This window comes from Salvia splendens, chromosome 3 (assembly GCF_004379255.2).
Source record: "Salvia splendens isolate huo1 chromosome 3, SspV2, whole genome shotgun sequence".
NCBI classification, from domain to species: Eukaryota; Viridiplantae; Streptophyta; class Magnoliopsida; order Lamiales; family Lamiaceae; genus Salvia; species Salvia splendens.
In genome coordinates this window covers 888,782-910,273 of record NC_056034.1, presented here as the reverse complement: position 1 = coordinate 910,273, position 21,492 = coordinate 888,782, and the positions used below count along the sequence as shown (strand labels likewise).

The 21,492-nt window shown below is 36.9% G+C and overlaps 5 protein-coding genes across 9 annotated transcripts; 4 read left to right on the top strand and 1 right to left on the bottom strand.

The window, feature by feature from the left end:
* Positions 1-386: 386 nt before the first annotated feature.
* Positions 387-5,013, top strand: LOC121794181 (phospholipid:diacylglycerol acyltransferase 1-like). Of its 3 annotated transcripts, none has more exons than XM_042192234.1 (7): positions 387-542; positions 653-1,076; positions 2,149-2,371; positions 2,470-2,750; positions 2,882-3,209; positions 3,785-4,044; positions 4,158-5,013. In XM_042192234.1, exons 2-7 carry the CDS (start codon positions 667-669, stop codon positions 4,639-4,641), a joined length of 1,986 nt encoding a protein of 661 aa, XP_042048168.1. In that variant the 5' UTR covers positions 387-542; positions 653-666; the 3' UTR covers positions 4,642-5,013. The 3 variants fall into 3 exon arrangements, with proteins under 3 accessions (XP_042048168.1, XP_042048170.1, XP_042048167.1); XM_042192236.1 differs by having other exon boundaries at positions 396-542; positions 658-1,076; XM_042192233.1 differs by having other exon boundaries at positions 398-1,076.
* Positions 5,014-8,044: 3,031 nt separating this feature from the next.
* On the top strand, positions 8,045-14,184 carry LOC121794177 (polyadenylate-binding protein-interacting protein 3-like). 2 transcript variants are annotated; one of them, XM_042192228.1, is made up of 14 exons: positions 8,045-8,207; positions 9,025-9,169; positions 9,269-9,406; positions 9,531-9,661; positions 9,869-10,059; positions 10,185-10,362; positions 10,454-10,687; positions 11,678-11,794; positions 11,883-11,916; positions 12,275-12,582; positions 12,710-12,832; positions 13,284-13,376; positions 13,456-13,518; positions 13,843-14,184. In XM_042192228.1, exons 2-14 carry the CDS (start codon positions 9,073-9,075, stop codon positions 13,843-13,845), a joined length of 1,710 nt encoding a protein of 569 aa, XP_042048162.1. In that variant the 5' UTR covers positions 8,045-8,207; positions 9,025-9,072; the 3' UTR covers positions 13,846-14,184. The 2 variants fall into 2 exon arrangements, with proteins under 2 accessions (XP_042048162.1, XP_042048163.1); XM_042192229.1 differs by having other exon boundaries at positions 8,046-8,207; positions 9,272-9,406.
* A 633-nt stretch (positions 14,185-14,817) lies between these two features.
* On the top strand, positions 14,818-19,133 carry LOC121794178 (PHD finger protein ALFIN-LIKE 4-like). Of its 2 annotated transcripts, XM_042192230.1 has the most exons (5): positions 14,818-15,059; positions 15,212-15,244; positions 17,915-18,143; positions 18,386-18,521; positions 18,641-19,133. In XM_042192230.1, exons 1-5 carry the CDS (start codon positions 14,969-14,971, stop codon positions 18,920-18,922), a joined length of 771 nt encoding a protein of 256 aa, XP_042048164.1. In that variant the 5' UTR covers positions 14,818-14,968; the 3' UTR covers positions 18,923-19,133. The 2 variants fall into 2 exon arrangements, with proteins under 2 accessions (XP_042048164.1, XP_042048165.1); XM_042192231.1 differs by lacking the exons at positions 14,818-15,059; positions 15,212-15,244 and adding an exon at positions 17,146-17,324.
* Positions 15,264-16,958, top strand: LOC121794180 (pentatricopeptide repeat-containing protein At3g21470-like). The gene has a single exon (XM_042192232.1). It carries the CDS (start codon positions 16,133-16,135, stop codon positions 16,760-16,762), a length of 630 nt encoding a protein of 209 aa, XP_042048166.1. The 5' UTR covers positions 15,264-16,132; the 3' UTR covers positions 16,763-16,958.
* Positions 19,134-20,398: 1,265 nt separating the features above from the next.
* LOC121795298 (disease resistance RPP13-like protein 4) lies at positions 20,399-21,199 on the bottom strand. Its single transcript, XM_042193801.1, has one exon. The coding sequence runs from the start codon at positions 21,197-21,199 to the stop codon at positions 20,399-20,401; it is 801 nt and encodes a 266-aa protein (XP_042049735.1).
* Between the last annotated feature and the right edge of the window lie 293 nt (positions 21,200-21,492).

Below are 21,492 nucleotides of genomic sequence, written 5' to 3'. Positions count from 1 at the left end.
TCATACAGGGTTATCATGATTTGAAGTTCGTGCCAAGAACAAACAATAAATAAATAAAAGTCATAGATCTAAAAAATCCGATTACACAAAAATCAGCAAAATTTGACTGTAAAATCTAATAAAAATCAAATTTATACTCACAAACTAAAAATTTGACTGTAAAAATATAAAATCTAATACTCAACATAATTGTCCAACTAACTATAATTTGAATGAAACCATATATCTGAGACTTCATTAATTTCATTTATTCAGCTACAATATTAATTTGTATGTCTATAATAGCCATAGAACAATTATGAACAATATTAAAAAAAAAAATTCACATTAAAATTAATTTCATGTTTTATTCAGTAATTAAACCCATAAATTCACTAGATTGTGGCAGCTTCCACTAGATGGATCTATTGATTACAGTATTACACCTTTAACACGTGAAACGGCGAAACACTAAACAGAATCGTTCAACCGTTAAAACTCCGCCCCGCGCCACCAAATCCTCCTCCGCCGCCGGTGCTATTCCCTAGTAAAGCAGCAGCTAGGTACTAATCACTATCTCCATCATAAACTAAAAAAAAATTCCAATTAATTCGCAAAGGAACAAAAAAAACAACAATTACTAATTCCGATCGGGTCGATTTTCCCGCCATAGCATAGTGATTCGCGATGCCGTCGCTGCGACGGAGGCGCGCCGCCGCGGAGGAGTCGGTCCGGGCGCCGGATCCGGAGGAGAAGAGGCCGGAGCTCCGGAAACCGAAGAAGCAGCGGAAATGGTCGTGCCTGGACAATTGCTGCTGGTTTATTGGGTCCGTCTGCGTGGTGTGGTGGGCGGTGCTGTTCTCGTACAACATGATGCCTTCCTCGTTCCCGCAGTACGTGACGGAGGCGATTACGGGGCCAATGCCCGACCCGCCGGGGGTGAAGCTGAAGAAGGAGGGGCTGCAGGCGAAGCATCCCGTGGTTTTTGTTCCCGGAATTGTGACGGGAGGGCTGGAGCTGTGGGAGGGGCATAGCTGTGCTGAAGGATTGTTCAGGAAGAGGCTGTGGGGAGGCACGTTCGGTGAAGTTTACAAGAGGTGAAGATTTGATTTGGCCTTTTTTGTCGGTTGATTTGTTTTTTTGTGCTGATTTTTTTTTTTGGAGTTTCTTCCCTGTTAAGGTATGAAGTGAATTTGTGGAAGAATTTGTTGGTTGTTTTTTTTAAAGAGGGGGATAGAGTAGGAACGATATACTCCATTAGAAAGATTTACTGGATTTGAGCTTCTTTCCATAAATTGGAGCAGTTAGATTAGTTGTTATGCTAGTATTTAGAATTAGGAAATTGGTTTCTATGTGTTTTTCACTTTCTATGTTTAGAGGCTTGTTTGTACAGAATGCAACAAATCGTGTGTTGGTCGATTTAATGTTCATCTTTTGCCAGGAAAATGCTTTTTGGTTTTTGTGTGATTTAAAAATTTCCAGCTAGATTTTCTTGCTATTGGCTTGAAGTGGTAACTAAGTATAAGAACAATGACAACTTTCTTTAATTGTGATGATTGTGCAGTAAGTTTGCTAGTTACTGATACAGTATAATGTTAAATGGCAGCAATCCCAGTATACTGGAGTGAATAGAATTTATACCTGATTAGAGAAGACTGATATAGTGGTAATTAGCTGTAAAGGCTGTTGATAACAGTTCAAAAGTTTAGATCTTCTACGTAGGAGTTAAGATGGAATTTGCAGGATTATTAAATGAACATTTAACCATGTAAAGTAATTAGTTTTGGTATCACTCCCCACTTATTGGTGGATCAGTGGATGCCTGCTGGCTTGTGTGTGTGCGTTCGCATACATGTGTGTGTCTGAGACTCTTGAGTTTGCTGTAAGATGTTTTCATGCTACTGAGACACATGACCTGAGGTGCAGTCATTTTCTCAATTTGTATATACTTTCAGAAACTTTAAAAAAAAAAATTCTAGTTCACTAATGTGTGGTATCTGAGTATCAGTACATCAGTCACTCCCCAAAAGATTCTTATCAATCATTGACCTGCTTCTTATATGAGTTCTCAACTTGTATTGTTATTTGTACTAGTAAAAACACTACAAAGAGATTTTGTCTTGCATCTTTTGTGGAGCATGAATTTGTTTTCTTTAAATTCTTTTGTAGGCCACTATGTTGGGTGGATCACATGTCGTTGGATAATGAAACTGGCTTGGATCCTCCCGGTGTCAGAGTCAGGCCTGTTACTGGCCTAGTTGCTGCAGATTACTTTGCTCCAGGATATTTTGTTTGGGCAGTTCTAATAGCTAATCTTGCTCGGATTGGGTATGAAGAGAAAGCCATGTACATGGCTGCATATGATTGGAGGCTTTCATTCCAGAACACAGAAGTACATGTTAAACATTTATCAATCTTGAGAGGTTTAATCACAAGACAATTGGATTATTGATGCACTTCTCTTATGAAATACTCCTATTTACTTTTCAGGTGCGTGATGGAGCACTGAGTAGAATAAAAAGTAATATCGAACTGATGGTTGCTACAAGTGGACACAGGGCAGTAATTATTCCACATTCCATGGGTGTTCTATACTTTCTCCATTTCATGAAATGGGTGGAGGCACCTGCTCCGATGGGTGGAGGAGGTGGACCAGATTGGTGTGCTAAACATATAAAGGCTGTGATGAACATTGGGGGGCCATTTTTAGGCGTTCCTAAAGCTGTTTCTGGGCTTTTCTCTGCAGAAGGTAGAGATATTGCTGTTGCCAGGTAGATTTATGAACATGGAACTTCTTGTTTGCTTCAGTGAAAAATTTAATGTTAAAATTGCTAACCAGCCCATCTTTTCTATGGTTAGTTCATGTGCTTACTGGTACCTGGTATTTGGTCGTTCTATTCAGGGCCGTTGCTCCTGGTGTCCTGGATAAGGATCTATTCCGAATCCAAACCTTGCAGCACATAATGAAGATGACTAGGACATGGGATTCAACAATGTCCATGATACCTAAAGGCGGAGATACCATTTGGGGTGGACTTGATTGGTCACCGGAGCAGGGTTATGCTGCAAGCAAAAGAAAACATAATACCAGCCAACCTGAGGACTTAACCTGTACAGAAGACGGAAATGTTAAACAGAAAGTAAAATTTGCCCACTATGGAAGGATAATATCATTTGGGAAAGATGTTGCTGAGGCACATTCTTCTGAGATTCAGAGGATTGATTTTAGGGTAACGTTTCTTGCTTTGTTCAGTGATACTTTACCATGTCATGCTCGTCTATATTATGCTAATTTAGTCCCTACTATGGGAAGTGCCTAATTTAGTCTCCACCAGTTTCACAGTTTACCTAATTCTTGGGTAAGTTTCTTGAGACTGGAAGAAAAAATATGTCTGGCCAAGTAAAGATTTCATGGCAACAGCTTAATATATCAAGCAATGCTACGTTACAGTTTATGTGTGAAGATTAGTTAAAGCAAATTTTGATTGCGCCGAAGTGAATGTGCTTTACATATATAAAAGGACAGCAACCGAGCCATGAGAATTTCCTGTCATGCTGGGGGCACTGCTCATATCTCAATCTCTTTCAACTTACTATGCCTGCCTCTGATTATTTTTTTTTAAATTGAAAACCTCTCTAAGCGACATTGTGTCTTTTCAACGAATGTATTGGGTTAGCGAGGGAAACCCCCACCCAGTGCATGGGCAATCTCTGACCCTAGTGACGTAGTTGAATGTGTCTTTTCAATTGTGCCAAGGACTGTTACTAGACCTTATATCGATGTGATGAAGTTGTTTTTGTGCAGGATGCTGTAAAGGGCAACAATTTTGCAAACGATACTTGTGAAGATGTGTGGACAGAGTATCATGACATGGGTATTAGTGGCATCACAGCTGTTGCTGAATATAAAGCGTATACTGCTGGAGATTTACTAGATCTGCTAAACTATATTGCCCCAAAAATGATGGAGCGTGGAAGTGCTCATTTTTCCTATGGTATTGCTGATAACTTGGACGACCCCAAGTATTCGCACTACAGATATTGGTCAAATCCATTAGAAACAAGGTTAGCCAATGAGCATGCTGTTTCTAAAATCTGATCTATGTCTATTACTACTTTTTCGCACAATTTTTTATGTGTCAGCATTTAGTAAAACATTAACTAGACTCATTTCGCAGGTTACCAAATGCCCCTGACATGGAGATCTTCTCTATGTATGGAATTGGCATTCCAACTGAAAGAGCTTATGTGTACAAGCAGGTCCCAGCTGCAGATTGCTACATTCCATTTCAAATCGATACATCCGTAGTTGAAGAAGATATAGATAGATGCGTAAAAGATGGTGTTTTCACCGTTGATGGCGACGAAACTGTGCCTGTTTTAAGTGCAGGCTACATGAGCGCAAAAGCGTGGCGTGGAAAAACCAGATTTAATCCTTCCGGAATGAAAACATATGTAAGGGAGTGCGATCATGCTCCTCCATCTACTCTTCTCGAAGGCCGCGGAACCCAGAGTGGTGCTCATGTTGACATCATGGGAAACTTTGCTTTGATCGAGGACATTATGAGGGTTGCTGCCGGGGCTACAGGGGAGGATCTGGGAGGTGACCGGGTGTACTCAGACATCTTCAAGTGGTCCGAAAGGATCAAGCTACCTCTATAAAGCTAACATGTATGATAGGCTTCCACAGCTTCATTTTGAAAAGTAGGATGGTGCATCGTGATTGAGGATTCCATTCTGCTGCATAGGTGCATGATGGCTGAGGTAAAGTACGAAGAGAGACGTAAGCTTCAGCATGATCGAGCTTTTGAAGCAGCGTACTGGGCAAATTCTGGTTAAGGTATCATGTCTTGTAACTGGATAGTAATAACACATTTCAGCGCTGCTACAACAGTGTTGTGTTTCTTTGGGGATTATGTGTTCATTTTCTCTCTGCAGCTGATATTTGTATTATTATGAATATGGTTTTAGTGTTCTTACGTGGGATCAACAGGGTAGAGATAAACGAAAGAAGTGTATCTATTCTTTGGTTTAGATTTTAGATTTTAGATTTTTGGATTCTTTAAAATTTTAATGACTTCATTATTAATTATATACTCGTATGTCCCTAGTAACTTTAGTCAAATTCCATTTTAAGTTGCCAAAAGTAACTTGAGTTGTTTTTATTTTTTATTAAAAACTTTATTCCTTATCCTATTAAACTCTCTCCTCTCCACTTGACCTTTAAATAATACTAGTAGTATTTTCTTAAATCTTACTAGTATTATGTCTATAGAAATGCGTCAAGTAACTTGGGACGAATGTGGCCGAGAGAACGAGTGTCGACTTTTCAGCTAAAGGGTCTGAGAAAATAACCGAATACAGTGTGCTAGTGACTTAATAAGGCATTCGACATCAGGAACCTCTGTTTTATGATTTTGTCATTCAACACCAAGAATTCCAATGGTAGAAAACATACTCACATAAGCAACTCTAAAATATTCATTAGCCTTTCTTGCAAGTATGATGGATGTTGGAAGTTTGTGTAGATTACATGAGTTTCTGCATTAGACGATCCTAAGTGAGTCGGCTACTAATGTTTGAGTTTATCATAGTAATCAGATGATGATATTTATGGTTGCCAAGGATGTCTTGCTGCATTTCTGTGTTTATAAATTATTTTGTACTACTAATTTGTATGCTATTTGATATAAATTGTTCATTAAGATGACTCCTTCAAATCCTTAATACAAGCACTGAATAATGTCAATTTGGTAGCTCCTTACAGTATTGAAGCAACAAAACCTAAAGCTTTAGGTTTAATCATTATTTCACGGTGCTAGTGAACTTTAATTTATCATTACTTTGGAGAATACTATGTATGTTGTTAATGATTTTGAAGAGTGCATCATTATTTTTCAAATAACAACGATAGCCACAAAATCAAATTAGGAGACATGTGTATAGAACTATACAAGTCTATTTTCTATAATTTTTGTCTTGTGTTTTCTACAAATTATAGTATTTGGTTAATTCCATCTATATTATTAAATGACAAGGAATAATAGTCAAAATTTTAATTTATTTTCCAAAAGCTGTGATCATAAATAAAGTTGTCAAGTAAATGTAGGGCTGGGGGAAAATACCGTAATACCGCACTTATCGTACCGAAAAAATATCTAAAATACCGTACTGATCAATACAAAAATTGATTTCAATAAATAAAACACGGAGGGTCATTATAAAGTAGTTTTAGATCATATTATAAAATTCGGGTTTGATGTCATGTTAAAATCATTTTATGTCATCATAACGTAAAAGTAAGCTTATGATGACTTAAAAATGACATTTGTATACTTGGTTCTGCATTTTTGTATTAAGAATGAGTTTTGCATCAAAACCCGATATATATGTGAAAATAATCAATACAAAAATTGATTTCAATATAAAATCCAGACCAAATCCAGACCATGAGATTTGACAATCTAATGGTCAATAATTAAATAAAAACACGTATGGTTATTATAAAGTAGTTTTAGGTCATATTATAAAATTCGGGTTTGAGGTCATGGTAAGATTATTTTATGTCATCATTACTATAATGACATAAAAATAAGCTTATGATGACTTAAAAATGACCTTTGTATGCTTGATTCTGATTTTTGTATTAAGAATGAGTTTTGCATAGATTAAAACCATATATATATATATGGGGCCCAAACCTAATCTCCTTTTTTATATATATGGCCAATATTTTTCCCTAAAATAATGTTTACCAATATTTAGGAAAAGTGATAATATACATGTTCACAAATGTAAGTACTGTACACGTATAGCTTACAAGTTCTTTCAAGTCTATAAGTTGCCACGTATGTATCTTATTTGTACAAATGTAATACTACAAAATAGTACATTATTTCTTTTGTAGTAAAGATTACGTATATACATAATTTGTATCCATGCACACACGTTGGCACAATTAGTTTAAGACACTATACTATACTTATGCATCATTCCGTTGTGCTTTTATAGTACTATAAGCAGTTAAGCTTTAATCTGATCAATATACACAAATATATTATATATATATTTTCTTATTTATTATTATTATATGTTCTATCTTTCACGCTAAAATATATCTGTCTTTTGTATATATATAAACTCAATATTTGTATTTTTAACTAAACTAATCTATCACATATATTTAAACATAATCACAATATTAATTATAATAAAATATCCAAATATCTAAAAAATCAAATATACTACATATTTAGGTTAGAGACGTTACAATAATAATAATTGTTATTTTTATATAATATTACATGATTCATAATTTAAATAATTATACTATGATTATTTATTAATTACTACTAGTTTTTATATTATAACAATAATATTATTATAATAAAGAAATATAATTATAATTATAATTAAGTATATTTGAATGATATTAAAGAATAAATAAATTATTAATTTATAACATTAAAATAATAATAATAATAATATTAATATTGATTAATAATAATAGTGTAAAGAGTGAGGAGAATGAAAGAATATATTATAATATCACTTTTGGTACTAGTTTTGTTTATGCCTAAAATATCCTCCATGACACAAATGGAAAAATGCAATGGAAAAATGCATTTGTTTAAAGGGCATTTTTGGGTGAAAATCTCATCAGGTACTAAAAATGTGATTAATAGGTAAAAAAACGATATAAAATAAAGATCAGGTACCATTTACGTGCGAAAGTGAAAGATCGAGTACCATTGATGTATTTCACTCAAAATAGAAAAAGATTGTATGTTGTATTACTTTAAATTTATTTAATGGTTCATAAAATTCAGATTTTCATTTTATTACAATGAATAATATAGTGTTCAGGTGCTAAGAAACACGTAATGCAGAATCTAAATAATACTACTACAAAAAAAAAATTAGGGTTTCAGAAAACAAAATAAAATGGGGTTAAAACAGCAAACCAAAATTCCCCTAATTTCCAACCCGATTCAATGCAATGGCAGATCCAATTCGGGTCGCGTCGGGTCGCCGGGTACCGTAAATGTGCACTCGCCTACTTCCATTTTGTCAAAAGCATATCACAATTAGCCCCATTTCCTGATTCGGCTCGGGTTTTTTCAAGGCGGTAGCCCTCCGACATATCCGAGCGACGTCGCTTAGTTCGATCAAACCCTTTTTCGAGATTTCCTTCCTTTCTCTCTTTGCATCTTCCCATTCTATTTCGCGTGAGTATACTCCGTCAACCCTCTCTGCATCACATGCTTTATAGTTTGATGTAATTTGTCAAATGATAAACTCAAGATTCAAGGAGGGATTTTTTTTGGGTGATTTAGCTCCCAATTTAGTTAATTGTATCCATTCCAGTGGTTATCGTTTGGATTATAATCGGAAAATGATATAGCTGAACACGAACAAAGGAAAATAGCGGTGAATATAATAATCAATTTGTTTCTGCAACAGTTTTTAGTTAATACATTTTGTTGCTTGCTACACACTAAATATCCGTGCTTTAGGTACGTTGGAAGCAGTTCATTCTTTGTGTTGGTTATTATTTGTTGATGATGATTTTTATCAAGAAAAAAGTTTTTCTGGGTATCCTATTTTTTTTCCGTTGTTTCTCTAATCTTGTATTATGCCATGGTGAAGTATCTAGGTTTGTGGAATCTTTAAAATTCGTTTTTTTAATTATTATTAAAAATATTACTATGTGTTAGTGCATCAGATTTTGGCAGCATTATTACATTGTGGTTTTCACTACATTACCTTTCTTATTTGTGCGTGAAATGTAATCTATTTTTGTGGCAACTATGTGGGTTGGATAAGTATTAAAAACTGAATCCTTAGCTGCTCTAAGAATCTGATCTACGGATACACCTAAATGGTGATGGCGCATTGTTTCCTTTCATATTACCAAGAGAAGTTACTTGTTGAAAGCCTTGGACTGTTGTTACAATTCTGTTTAGTTATTTCTCATTCTCTTTTGTTTAACCTTCTCTTGTGCTTGGTGAAAGATTTTGAGTGTAATGTTTGTATTCTTTGCAGTACATTTTCTGGACCTGGGTCTAATATATTTGCTTGCATCTGCTGAAGATGAATATGCAGCAAACTCTACTACCACCCAGGTCCTCTTCTAATGGATATGGTCATCGTAAAATCAAAGGAGACACTGCAACAAGCTTTCTTAATAGTAGGTTTCGGCTGATAGCTGGGGTGGTTTAGTTGAGAATTCATGATTGTGCACTCATAGTTTGTGTATATATCTAACTCCGATTAACTTTGGGTGTAGCAGAAACACATGAATCCAATTCTTGTGATAGACTTATATATTTAACAACATGCCTCATTGGACATCAAGTGGAAGTACAGGTGCACGATGGATCTGTATATTCAGGAATCTTTCATGCTATCAGCGAGGGGGATTATGGTATGTTGAGAAAATATAGCTGGATATGGTTATCGATAAAAGCATCTTTCTGTGGTGTAAGACCTATTTTGAACCCTGCTGTTATGAAATGTCCCTGAGATATTACTCTTTTTCGTTGGTATAGGTGTTATTCTGAAAATGGCATACTCAGTTAGGAATGGTTCTCAAGGGCAGGAAAATATCTCAGATTCTTCTAAGACGCCTTCTAAGACTTTGATCATACCTGCTACGGATCTTGTGCAAGTCATAGCAAAGGTTCAACAATTTCTGTCCTCGTAAATCTTGTTTTCTGATGACAATTTGAACTGCTACGCTCACATTTGCTGATAAACTGATAAAGTTACCTGTAACTTGTATTATGTGATCTTGATTGTGATGCAGAACATTCTGCTAGCATGGGTTTTTTGTAATTGGATATAACATCCTAAAGTAAATCTTAATTGTAAATTGTAATCGGAACAGGACGTACCTGTAATTAGGGATGGGTTCTTGAATGAGCTCCAGCGCGAAAAGCATCATGAGCTTATGACAGATTCCTGCATATCACAATCACAGCATGTAGATGTGGGGAGAGAATTGGAGCGATGGGTTCCGGATGAAGATGATCCTGGGTGTCCTGAACTGGAGAATATATTTGATGGCCCTTGGAACAGGTTGAGATATCACATTTACTCTCTTAAACTTACTGTTTATTCATGACAAAGTTCCTCCAAATCTCCAATTAATTTAGTATTGTGATGCTATTTTGAGTAGTACGGTACCTTTATTTGCATACCAGAGGCTGGGATCAGTTTGAGGTTAATAAAACTTTATTTGGAGTCAAGAGCACCTTTGATGAGGAGCTTTACACAACGAAACTTGATAGAGGCCCCCAGACGAGAGAATTGGAAAGAGAAGCTTTAAAGATAGCTAGAGAGATTGAAGGCGAGCAAACTCTTGATCTTCATCTTGCAGAGGTTGGACTGAGACTTGACTTACTGTTCGTTTATCTTTCCTTTAGTGTGTGCGACTCTGTTTTTTGTTTATCTCAGTCATGTCATTGTGTAGGAAAGAGGTATTCAAATTGATGGAAACATTGAGATAGATGAAGAAACTCGCTTTTCATCAGTCTACCGGGGGACTGATGGCAGCACATACGAAGAGATTGTGGAAACGGTGTTGGATTTGCAAAATGATGAAACATTTGGAGATGTCTCCGTTTCGTATACTGGCAGAACTCGCACAGACATTAATAGGGGGAAAAGCAGTGGGACTCAAGTGTCACTGAAATCCTTACTAACGGTACTTCTCAATTTCTCTAACTGTTCTTTGATTTCCATTATACCTGGCATTGTTATTGGTATTGTTTCAATTGTCGTGCTGAGTGATAGCTTTCTTATGTTACTTCCACAATCTCACTTCTGTCTTCTGATTATCAATACTTTAGATAGTGATGAAGGGGAAGGGTTTCCAGTTCAGTAATTATACCTGAAAAGTAACAATATGTTCATTTAATCCATGAATTACCTTGGATATAATCAAAGTTCCTTTTTAGTTTCAAAATCCCAGCACACTCTGGTATTTCATCTAGAGGCAACAGACAACTTTAATTGTCTTTTCTGCTTCTTTATCTTTGTTTTGTGATGAAAAACAATTTTTGCTGCCACAGACACTCAGGCTATGCTTGATAATCTCCTCTTACATTATCTGATGTCCATCCCTTCTGTATTATGCTTCTGGTAGAGGCAGGGACCAAGTGGTCAATTATTCTTAGTATTCAAGCCAAACACCCGTATAAATCAGGATTTGTGCTACTGCTACAAATTTTGCTCGCAGTATATATTGGATCCAATATAATTAGGTGAACAAAACACATATATAGTTGATATGTGTACTATTTGTTACTTCCCTCTTGCTCTCTGATTTATCGGTTAGGTCTTTTCTGTTGAGAGTAAAACTAAACTTTCTATGCATATGTTTCCACCTCTGAGGGTGTCATTTGCTAATTCATCTCGCTTAAAGGAATTTTAATATGTTGGAAGCTGCCATATGAGAATCCGCTTATTTTAGAATTGAGTTCGAAATTATTAACTGTGTGCGCCTACTATAGTTGGATCCACAGTGAAAGGGTTTATTATCCTTACGTAGACAGCTGATCTTTATTATAGTTTCCCATTTTTATGCAACTTACTTAGTTTCCTTATAGTTATATCTCACACTGTTGAACCAATTTACTCTATGCTGCATTTGAAATATAAGTTTCCAGTTATATCTCCTGTTTTGTCTGATTAGGGAGAAAGGCTATCTTCACTTGCTGCTATTAGCAGGGATGCACATCATCCAGTGTTGGTGGGTTATGCCAAGCATACTGCAAACAGATACTCTCAGGAGGACGAAGAAATGCAAGAAGTGAGAGTCTATTGAACTCCGCAGAGTGACAACATTTCTTTGACGTGTTGTTGATGGATCTAACCATCATGTTCTTTCTATCTTGCAGGTACATTTACGGAATCAAGCATCTAAAGCTGAGGGTGAGCGATCTTTCTTATTTGTTAGGATTGTTCCAGCCACATACATATATTTGGTCCAGATAGCAAATTTTCCTTTCATAATAAGCAAGAATCTTCTTAAATCTTAACCAAGTTTTCCTTCTTATTAGGTGCCTTTTTTGGATCTTCCTTCTTTTTTGATTAGTCTTATTGGATGAGTTTTTTCAAATTTGTGTAATATTTATAAGAGTTGTTGAACTGGCATATTTTCATTGATTGAGACAATTCTGCCCTTATTTTACTTTTGCTTTGTCAATTGTCTGAGTTCTAGACCCTATTTTCCCTGGTGCAATGTTATTTATCTGTCTTCATTAAGATTGACATACATATACATTCTCAGATTCAAACTCATTGAATAAAGAAGGCTGTTCTAAGGTGGGATTATCTGCAAATGCTACCGAATTTGATCCGTCATGTTTTTCATCCAAAGGTCCGGATAAGGGAAGCTTCTTCAATGAGTTACCAGAGGGCACCTCATGTCCTGTAGCACAAGGGATTGCATCCTCTCTTGCTCGGACTAGTAGTTCCGCATCATCTACTTCTGATCATGGAGGAGGTACTTCAGCTTCCATTGTCCGTGGACTGTCTCCTAGTTCATCTGTTGCTTCGTTGTCTTCAGAGAAGTCAACACTTAATCCACATGCCAAGGTGACTACAGTTTGGAAATTTGATGCATGCCATTTATAATTTAGTGTCATCATGTCCTATGGTGCATCAGATTTACATGTCTAGTTTGTGTTTTGCTAACCCTCTTACCCGTCTTCATATCTTTCAGGAGTTTAAAATGAATGCAAATGCTAAGAGCTTTGTCCCATTTCAGACGCCTAGGCCGTCTTCTCCCGTTGCAGAGAATTCCTTTTACTATCCACCTCTGCATGGCTTTTCATCCGGTGTTGGGGTGAATACACACATCTTTGTTGCTAGTTGTTTTTTTTCTTTGTTTAGATCATTAGATTGCCGTTAATATTTCAATGAATCAAGGTTACCTTTTCTGTCAAACATGTTTGACATAAGAACTTATGGATGCTAGTTCCGTTCATTCAGTTAATCAGCACTTCAATTGCATGTCCAGTGATACTGTAAGGGTGGCTTTTCAGTGTTTTAAGAGACTGAGAAGAAAGAGGAAATGCTCTTATCTGATAATGTGACATTTAGGAATAAAATTCCTGGACTCATGCATGTTTCTGTTTGTTTTAATGATAACAGAATTTGGGAAGAAAAATCTTTGGGTACAAAAGTAATCAGAGCCTTAATATTTTTTGGTCTTCTTGGTCATCGCATTCTTGTCACTTTCTTAGGTATATTCAACTCATTACTGATCCATTTTTGGGCTTATTATGATTATGCAGGTTGGGCCTTCTTTTGCTCCACAACAGCCAGTTATGTATAATCCACCGGCTGTACCAATGACTCAACAATATTACCATCCAAACGGACCTCAGGTTTGTTGTAGTTTGCTCTACTAGGGATTCTAGCCACAGTTTGCGGCGCTATGGAAACTTTAATTTAGTGTTCTTGCAGTATGGCCAGCAGATGACAGTAGGACAACACCAGCCTGTTTACTACATGCCCACATATCCTCTTGTAAGACCGTCATCTCCCCTTTTTCTTTCTACACTTTTCCTATGTCATGCTGAAGAAGCTTGATTGAATTGCTTCGATGCGTTAGAGAGAACTACACCACGTTGCATCTGGACAACCCCATTGTCATGGATCCCTTTTCTTATAGTAATATCAACATTATAGGCTTCCATTATCTTTGAAGATATAAATTGATTCATATAGCTCAAGTGTTCATTCCATTTATGCTGTTCATAATCCTGACTCTGTCGAGCACCACCTATCACGAAGTATTTTGTGCTGAAAACTCGTTACTGTCATCCCATTAATCTTTATATTCTTGTGCAGTAAATGACTGAATGCACAATACAAGTGAAGGAACAGTTTTGCTATATGCTGGAAAACACCATATTTACATCTCTTTTTGAGAGCTGAAATTTCTCACTCAAGGCTGGTTGGGATTTTTTATTGTGCGAGTCTTGCAGCAGCTGATGTGGTGCTCGAGCTCGGTCTCGGTCTCGGTCTCGAGATGACGAGGCCATCTGTGACATTAGGGGATTTTTTTTCGTGTACTGGTTTTAACAAATCACTTTTCACATTCTTTGTTTGGGTTGGATATGAATTCATGTCATGGTTAGATAGAACATTTGGCTTTTTACTATTTATATTTATGGAGCTGAGTTATTAAAATATTGGGCTTGTTATTGGATAGAGAATATAGATGAAAGTCAGTCACATGTGATTCGATTTTATTTAAATCTTATAAAGCTAGACCAACATACTTATGTATTGAGCGAGAAAAAATAACATGACACTTGAAGAAATAAAATACTCTAGGGAACTATAATTCATAACCCTTGCAACATTAGTTCATTGTGTAGCATAGTATTTTGGTAACCTTATTCATTAACATTGAACTTATTTCTCTTTAAATTAAATGCCAATGCTCAATTGTAATTTAATTACTTTATACATGTGGTCTACCTTCAAAAATTTTGATTTACGAAATCATGCAATCTAAATGACTAAATCCAAATAAAATAATCTGAATCAAATCTTTTGAGTGGATTATTAATTTGTTTATTTATGCTTTGTAATTCACGCTGGTTTTAGTCATTTATTTGCAAATATTCCTTTAAAAAAACAAAAATGTGACCTTTTGAGTTTGAAGAAGAAAAACTCATATGCGACGGGCAATATTATATTTTTCCATTCCCAAATCCCAACAAACGGATATTAAAATATACAGAAAAAATGGAGAAAATTTAAAAGAAAAATTTATAAAAAATGGGGTGTCGGACTCATCGCCCAATTCTGAAATATAGTTAAACCCGTTAGATTCAAATCCGCTCCATCATCTCATCTTCTCTCTCTAGACAATTTGATATCCCCTACCGTTAAACCCCCACAGAGAATTCCTGCTGCGTTTCCTCACTGTTGCCTTTCCCCGCAAAATTGAGCTTGAGAAACGGAGATGGAGCAAGGCTACAATCCTCGGACTGTTGAAGAAGTGTTTAGGGATTTTAAGGGGAGAAGAACTGGACTCATCAAAGCCCTCACCACAGGTATATATATCTATGTCTATGTCTTATTTGTCCATTTTCCCCCTAAATTCGAATGTTTGCGAAATAATTTGCTTCCTAGCTTTACGGTGTGTGCATTGTTTTTATTTTTTCATCTCATCCTGTTGATTTTTTGTTTTTGTTCCTGTTTGCAGATGTTGAAGAATTTTTCCAACAATGTGATCCTGGTAGGATTTCGGTTTTGCACACTAATCAATTTTATTTTTTTGGGTACATTTTTAATTGCCGGTTTCGTTTTGTGTGTTTCGGAAATGATTTCGATTTCGTAAAATATGCGCGGACAAAATGTTTTGACTTTTGCAAAGTTAACTTGAAGTGGAATTTAGTGCTACATTAGGTTTTGAATCGGTTTGTGGCGGAGGACCTTTTGATGCATATTTGTGTATTCGTTACTGTTTCCGTTCGTACGGAATTTCATTTTGATATGTTTGGGTGAAGATTAATGTATCTGCAAATTGTGATTTTGAACCGACTTAAACGCCAATTAAGTTATCCTTGCCGATTTTCAGCTTATTTATAACTCAGTGGCATGGAGCCTTTAAAGCAGAGGGGTGACCCGGGTTCAAATTGTGGTTTTAAATTATTTTTTTTTCCGTAAAAAATACTACTAAAGGAAACGAAAAAACTGCATCACCCACAGAAACTACCAAAGCCGACACTGCTCTCGATGAGCCAAAACTCGAGCTGGTTTGATTCCATCAAAAAACTGCATTACCAGCAGAAAACCTAAAGCCGCAATCTTGAAGTACATCCGCAGCTGCGGCTGCTGCGTAGGCATTGTGATCCCAGCTGTCCCATTAGTCCTAAAAGCTTGCGCTTCACTTTCCCTGCTTAATTTCGGGAAAGTTGTGCATTCTGAAATCTTGAAGTTGGGAGTTGAATGCAATGTGATGGTGGGGACCTCGTTGGTCGACATGTATGGAAAATGTCGTGACATAGCGAGTACGCGCCAACAGTTCGACGAAATTCCTGATAGAAATTTAATCTCTTGGAATGCGATGATTGGAGGGTACATGTGAAATGGATACGTGGAAGCTGCGTCGGCCTTATTTGGGATGATGACGAAGAGGACGACGGTCACTTGGAACACCATGATCGCTGCGTATGCCAGAAATGGGGATATGGCTACGGCTAGGTTAGTTTTTGATGCTGTGCCTGAGGGTTTGAAGACTGTGGTGACATGGACTGTGATGGTCAGCATGTACGCTAGCAATGGGAATATGGAGGCGGTGAGGGAGGTCTTCGAGAATATGGGAGCGAGGAATTTCTACGTGTGGTTGGTTATGATCACAGGTTACTTCAACAGAGGTAATGTGGTGAAAGCAAGAGAGCTTTTTGATGGGATGAGTTTGAGGAATTTGGTGATCTGGAATTCGTTGATTTCTGGATATGCACATAATGGGATGTTTAGTGAAGTGATGGGTGCTTTTACAAGGATGCAAGAAGACGGTTTTGAACCGGATGAGTTCACACTTGTTAGTGTTCTATCAGCTTGTACTCTAGCAGGGATGTTGGATATTGGCAGAGAGATTCATGAGAGGCTTCTTAACAGCAGGATTGAGTTGAATGAGTTCGTTGTTAACTCGTTGGTTGACTTGTGTGCAAAATGTGGAGATCTAGGAAACGCTAGGCTGGTGTTTGAGGGGAGGCATTGGCAAAGAACTCTGCAACTTGGAGTAGTTTGATAACTGGATTCGCCGTTCATCCGATGCAGGGAGGCCATCGAGCTCTTTACTAAAATGGAGGAGTCGAACATGAGACCCGATGAGATCACATTCCTCTCTGTTCTATCTGGGTGTGCTACATGGAGGTTTAGTTGAAGAGGGATTGGAGTCATTCTCGAAGATGGAGAGATACAGAGTGAAACGCAGTGTGAAGCATTATGGGTGTCTCGTTGATCTTCTGGGACGATCAGGGAGGCTTGAGGATGCTTTTAATCTAGTGAAGGGGATGCCTGTGGAGCCAAATGACACGAGTCGCTGCTGGGGGCATGTAGAACCCACTGTGATACTTATATGACAGAGAAATGTTGGAATTCATAACTGAGCTTTCTCATCACTATATGCTTCTGTCGACGAATATCTATGCAGCTTCTGAAAGATGGGAGATGGCTGAGAGAATGCATGTCGCCTTTTCAGCTAAAGGGTCCGAGAAAATAACCGGATACAGTGTGCTAGTGACTTAAGACATTCGACATCAAGATCCTCTGTTTTATGATTTCATCATTCAACTCTAAGAATTCCAATGGTAGAAAACATACTCACAAAAGCAACTCTAAAGTATTCAATAGCCTTTCTTGTATAATGGATTTGGAAGTTTGTGTTGATTACATGAGTTTTTGCATTAGACGACCCTAAATAAGTCGGCTATCCTCATCAAGAATTCCAATGGTAGAAAACATACTCACAAAAGCAACCCTCAAGTATTTATTAGCCTTTCTTGAATACTGGATGTTAGAAGTTTGTGTTGATTACATGAGTTTCTGCATTAGACGACCCTAAATGCGTCAGCTGTCCTCTTCAAGTCCTTGTAATGAGAACCAGATATTTATGTACTATAACCAGTTACTTGGAGAGACCACATTTTACTGTTAGAGGTTTGAAAGAACGAATCATTTAATATCACTGCGATATTGAATGTTGAATGTTGTATTTTTGCATTCACAATTTGATATCCTGTGATAGATGTGACGTGTGATGTACCTTTATCTTTATGCCTGTATCATTTTTGTCAATTATTTTTCGTGGTAGAAATTAATTGTGCGTGCACCAATTTTTCTTGTCTTCACGTGTGTCTTATGCAGTTAGTTTTAAATATTTGATGTTTTCCTTTTCCAGAAAAGGAGAATTTGTGCTTGTATGGGTTTCCCAGTGAGCAATGGGAGGTCAATTTACCTGCTGAAGAGGTACCCCCGGAACTCCCTGAGCCTGCGCTGGGAATCAACTTTGCTAAGGATGGGATGCAAGAAAAGGACTGGTTATCTCTAGTGGCTGTCCACAGTGATGCATGGTTACTTTCTGTCGCCTTCTACTTTGGTGCCAGATTCGGATTTGATAAAGCTGACAGGTGCGTGTGCCAGTTATATCTTTTTGGACAGATCTTAATAATTTTAAGTCTGTATTGGGTCGATTTGCAGTTTATCTTTTGATTTTTGTCGTGGTCTTTTAGAATATGCAGATGACCGTATCTATATGAACTTAAATAGTGTCAAATTATTCATTATGGTATATTTCTTGGTCTTTTAGAAGACGGGTGACACCATGTTTATAATTTGCTTGTATGATGGAATTCTCCCGTATGTGGTACAGGAAGCAGCTTTTCAACATGATCAACGACGTCCCTACTGTGTTCGAAGTTGTCACAGGTGCTGCCAAAAAACAGCAGAAGGAAAAATCTCTAGTCTCAAACAATAGCAGCAACAAGTCGAAGTCCAACTCCAAACCAGTAGGGAAAAATCTCCCTAAACGATTTTCTATTTTGCTTCAACTTGTTTTCTGTATATCTCCACCCAGTGTTCTGAACTTCATGGTAGTAAAATAACAATCTTGCTGTTTTGGTGACAGCGAACGATTGAAAGTACACAGACGAAGTTCTCAAAGCCACAACCAAAAGACGAAGAGCCAAACGATGACGATGAGGGACTAGATGAGGAAGACGAGGATGAACATGGGGAAACACTATGCGGTGCCTGTGGAGAGAACTATGCATCAGACGAGTTCTGGATCTGCTGCGACATATGCGAGAAATGGTTTCATGGCAAATGCGTGAAGATCACTCCTGCCAGAGCTGAGCACATCAAGCAGTACAAGTGTCCATCGTGCAGCAACAAGAGAGCTCGCCAGTAGCCGTCGCATAGACTGCAAATCCTTAGGTCTGTACCTATTCCAAAACTGGTTAATTATTTCCCATCCTTGTTCTAAGATATCAAGGCCTAACCTGTGAATGTGCACTATCTTATTGGGGAATCTTTTTTATTGGTATATTATTATTATTATTTGTTGTAGGATTAAGGCTTAACTTATTTCTCTTTTATATGAAGTTTTAACTTCTTTCTAATATTTGTTTCTATGTAGTAGTATTATCTTTTGATGCTTATTGTCCCTACAAATTGTGTTCTTCCTGCCTTTCTGCTAAATTTAATGCTACTTTTGAGAAACAGTGTTGAGTCAATGGTAGTAATTTTGATTCATCAATTCTTTAGTCAAAATGTCAAAACTATATATAATTTTATTTACTATTCTCCTATATGTAAACGTAACAGTTCAATCAAGTTATAAAAATTGTCATTTTTTGACAAATATATAAAGAAATGGCTTTTTAAAATTCACTCAAATGCAATCTACTTTAATCACAATCCTCATTCATTGCTCATTTTCTTGCTTTGACAAAAATATTGAAACTCTACCTAAACTATTTTCGAAAATTTATATTCAAATAATTTCAGCATAAAGATGATCCAAGATGAAATAGTTAAATCTTAACCGTTAACATAATTATTTGATACTATTACTATAGCCGGTGTTTGTATATATTTGATGATCATTATTAATCTCTATTTAACAGCCAAAATACTACTTAGTTAACATTGTGTCCATTTAAGGAATGGTTAGGATACAACGAATTTGAATCCACTCCACTCTTACTGTGACTAACAGTAACGGTAAGATAGAAACTGCCATTTATAACTGTCAACTAATCTAAAATTGAAACATAACCAATTATAAACTTACTCTTCCATGCATGCATGCTACATGATAGACAAGACTCTAATCATATCAAAGTTGTCACTTGCCAAGCTCTTTAGATCATCTATATCATATCCCCATGCAACTTCAACTTGAACATGAAGGATCTACTGCACTTTATCAAGCAAATTGATTTCAGCGTTGCTATCTCCAACTTCTGATGGGATCTCCTCCAATTTATCCAAATGAGAAAGATAAAGAAGCTTCTCGACAAGTGGAAAGCAGTACACATGTCTGGCACAATCCAATTTTCAAGATTCCAACACTTCTCCAATTGTAGAAACTTGAGGCTCGGGAATTGGCCTTCAATTGTTTCCCACCTTCGTGTTCCGAATATTCAAGCTTCTCAAGAAGGGGCAACGAACCAACTTTTGACATCATATTCCGGTCCAAGTACATATTGTAAGAGACAGTGATAGACAACTTCTTGAGTGAGTGTGGGAACCTAATCTGGTACATATAATGATCAACCATAAATTTTGCAGTGCAGTGCAAGTTTTCCAATTTACTCAAACACTGGAGATTATAGCTGAGATACCGCGACTTCAACAATTCAAACACATTTGATAGGAAATACTAATGATTAGTGATAGTACCAAAATCTTCAGCATATGTTTTGAATGTCCTCAACAATCTAAGATTGTGAGACAATCGTGCTTCATCGTGATTGCGATAGATATAGCTCATCCTCAATATTTTCAAGCAAATATCATCATTACTATCAATCACATTTGAATTCAAATTTAGCTCTATAAGCTTCCAATGTTCGCTTGTAAGCTCAGATTTTGGCAAGAGACCTCCTATAGTAGCAATTGATAAAGGGAGCCCTTTACAATTTGCTACAATATTCTTTCCGGTATTTTCCAACTCACGTGGGCAACTTTCTTTTCCAAATACGGTCTTACAAAACAATGCCCAACTACTAGCCTCATCAAGAAATTTCACACCAACTCTATAAGACTCATTCAACATAGCACTCAAGTCTAACTCCCTAGTTGTTACGATTATTCGACTCCCATTTTTACTATCAGGAAAGAAAAGCTTGATCTTGTCCCAAACCTCTATACCCCACATATCATCCATTATTATGAAATACCTCCCGCCAAATAAAAACTGGTATAACTTCCCACCCAATTGGTTCACATCCAATTTTTCAATCTCACTCACATCATTCAATTTTGCATTCTCCTTGGAATCACTCATTTTTACACTTGGATCACGTGAAATCCCACTTGCCAGAGTATAGAGTTCTCTAAGTTTTTCTAGAACACTAAAAGTTTGAGAAATTGTAGTCCAAGCACGAATATCAAAATGCTCCTTGACATTTGCATTCTCAAATAAATTTCTGGCAAGAGTGGTCTTACCAATTCGGCCCATGCCCACGATGGGGATGATTTGTCTGTTGCGTTGATCGTTAGCGAGCTTGTCCAAAACTTCATGAAACACTTCGTTAAAGCCCACCATCGTGTTTCCCTTCGCAGTGGAAGAGGAGAGGACGCCGTTAAGGCTCAACTGCAATCTGCAGCTGAGTCTCCATGACTTCTTTCTTGATCAGATTCATCTCTTCTATCACTCGCTGCAGATCGTGACAGAAATCCTCTTCAGGTTCGTGATAGAAGAAGTCCTCCTCTTCAGTAGTTCGAAACAAGTTAAGAAAACATGTGATACAA